The sequence below is a fragment of the Durio zibethinus genome, chromosome 5, assembly GCF_047325235.1.
Source record: "Durio zibethinus cultivar Kanyao isolate XHJ-2024 chromosome 5, ASM4732523v1, whole genome shotgun sequence".
Taxonomy (NCBI): Eukaryota; Viridiplantae; Streptophyta; class Magnoliopsida; order Malvales; family Malvaceae; genus Durio; species Durio zibethinus.
Genome location: NC_143166.1, coordinates 28,134,856 through 28,137,619, shown reverse-complemented (window position 1 = coordinate 28,137,619; position 2,764 = coordinate 28,134,856). Strand labels below are relative to the sequence as shown.

The 2,764-nt window shown below is 36.3% G+C and overlaps 1 protein-coding gene across 1 annotated transcript; it reads right to left on the bottom strand.

Annotated features, from left to right (window-relative positions):
- Positions 1-416: 416 nt before the first annotated feature.
- LOC111282697 (putative cyclin-D6-1) lies at positions 417-2,390 on the bottom strand. Its single transcript, XM_022870900.2, is given in 7 exon segments — positions 417-538; positions 540-764; positions 925-1,058; positions 1,182-1,383; positions 1,498-1,593; positions 1,683-1,763; positions 1,864-2,390. Coding segments are annotated over 7 exon segments (957 nt in total). The 5' UTR covers positions 2,044-2,390; the 3' UTR covers positions 417-499.
- Positions 2,391-2,764: the final 374 nt, after the last annotated feature.

Sequence of the window (2,764 nt, the reverse complement as noted above, 5' to 3'; positions counted from 1 at the left end):
AAAAAAACAATTTAAAGTTCAAATTGTAGCCTGTGTTGATCCAGCAGTCAAGTATTAAAACAAGAAGTGAAAAAAAATTTTCCATTTTCGTTTACCAAGAATATATTATTTATATTGGTGTATTAGTACTGTCACTATTATTCTTTTGCCAGAAAATAAGAGACACAACCACGGTTACACCAAACAGACATACAAAAATCCAACCCTACAATTCAAAGTTAACGTTTTGTCTTTGTTTGGTACCTAAAGGAAAAGAAAAGAACAACAGGAAACAAAATTCTCTTCGGGTTTCCTGTCTTCAGCTCTAGCAAAGAAAGAGATCGGTGGATTGGCCATAACAAGTCACGAAATAGCCTAGCAGTGATTGGGCTAGCTATGTACGAAACATCATCTCTGGCACCCATTTCTCATTTTCCTTTGTTTTTTTTTTTTTTCTTTCTTTTGTTTCGTTATTGGAAAGAGAGGTGGACCGTTGATGAAAACTTGTGATCCACTGTCATCAACAGTGTTGGACCTGAGAAAGGTGGACCGTTTGATTTGTTCCGGTAATCATTACTTTTTCTTCTCTTGATGTCTCTCTCTGTTCTCAGAGTAATGGTGGTGGCGGTTGTAACGATGCCATTGGTTGTTTCACTTTCTGACCATGAAAATTTCTGGTCAAGCACGTTGACGGGCGTGTTGGAGCTCCTAAACATATCAAACATTGATTCATATCCCTCCTTCGCTGTCTCTTGCATCGAATTGTAGCATTTGAACATGTTTTCCTGCAGCCAAATTATTACCACATATAGCAAACACTAATAAATTAGATGTTCAATTGTACTGCCTTTATTTAAAAAATACGAAATTAAAATAATATGTTTGTTGGTTTTTAATGCGTGGTAAATGTTAAATGGAGAGAAAAAGTAAAGAACATCAGATTACCTTATTTACATATGAACAGCTGGAAATTGCTTTTCTAAAGCAGGGGAATTGCAAGGGAAAAAGTTCATGGGAGGCAGAGAGAAGTGCGGATGCAGCAATTATTGATGGCTTGAACTCTAAAAGCTTTATATGATCTGTTATTACAAGAAAAAAAAAAAAGGGAAACTGTTTTTGTGAGTTTTGAGATAAGGAAATTAAAGTAAAGTGGTGGTAGATGCATGTAAGTATTCTTGGCATTTTCAGTGAAGTAGACCTACCCATTTGAGCTTTGAATATGATCTCAACAGCTCGAGCTTTGAGGGCATGCCTTAATGGAGGGTCTTTGAGCTCGAACGATGAAATGAAAAAGGAGATGAAAGAGAACGGAGTAATTGAACGCATTCGCCATTTCAGTGCTCCCAAGATTAGGTATTCCATTCGCTCTACTGTTTGTGCGTCAAATATGAAACCTCCATTGCTCTATACATATAATATTCCACAGAAAAAGATTTAAATAAGGCCGACTCTACCATATAAAATTTCTCTTTGGCAATGTTACAGCTGTCTACGTCTGTACGTCTATGCGAATTTTACCTGTAAGTCGGCAAGAGAGAACTCTGTTTTCTTCATCTTGGCAGCTAAAGAGACGCAAGAGATTGCAACAAGTCTCAAAACCCATGTCTTAGGTTGCTGCGGGATCAAAGATTGGCCATATCTTTGTTAGTTTTGCAGTTCTATGAACTGGATAAATGTTGTGAACGAGGCTAAGGAGTCATTACCGGTATTCCTTGGCTTGATAAGAATCGATCGAGATAATTGACAGCAAGATATGATAGAAAGGGATCGAATTTGCAAGAAAACTGAAGCATAAAAGCAAATTCAGCATCTATGCATAAGCATAACGGAAATTAACACAGTTTAACTCTTTCTTCTCAGGAAGTAAGTTCGTTAGTTACTTACCTGCGAGATTGAAGAGATAACTTCTCGTCTGAGGGAAATGTCAAGATCTCTAGCTTTGAGAGTCTTTATGTAATTCTCTGTGGGCATATGATCAGATTCAACTAGGAAGAGGGAAGGGATAGTAGTAGCAGGGCAGAAGTCATTGAAGTTTGTTAATGGGTTTTCTAGATCGAACTCCATCAATTGATGATAATGTGTTAAAAGGTCAGCTTAGTGGCGTTGAAGAGAGAGCGCAGCTATCTCTATGTACATTGTTAAAAGAGAAGTGCAATGATGATAAAACGAGCAAGGAGAGAGAGACAGAGAGAGAAATGGAGGGAGAGACTTTACTATTTCTTTTTCTTTCCTTCTTTCTCAAAAGATCAAAGATGGGGGGTGAAGTCTTTGGAAATTCACTACTTTGCTGCTATATCTTATATAGTGTTTTTATTGACATCTGTTCTCTTCTCTCTCTCTTTTTAGAAGGTAAGCAAAAACTTCTTAAGTGGGGGAAAAAGGGGAGTGATTAGATAAGGTCAGGAACTTTGTGTAAGGTTTGAGGGTAGATGTCAGTAGGAGATCATTCGGTGAATCAAAAAATGGCGGGTCCAAATTCGTCATTCACTCATTCTCAACTTTTTTTACTTTTGACCTTCCACGATTCAGGGTCTTATGGCAATCATCAATCACTGTATTTTCAATTCATTGCTAGTCTTTATGTTCTTTACAATATGATGGTTAGACTTTGATTATGTTCCCCGGAAGGTTTTACTCTTTTTAGTTTGTTTATTTACAAACTGCTTATAAATAGAGCATTAAAATGGTGTTACCTTATCTCTGCTAATAAGTATCCAGTTTTTTGTTATTTCATATTTAAGTTCTTTAAGATTTTAAATTAAATATTTAATATGATATTAAAATT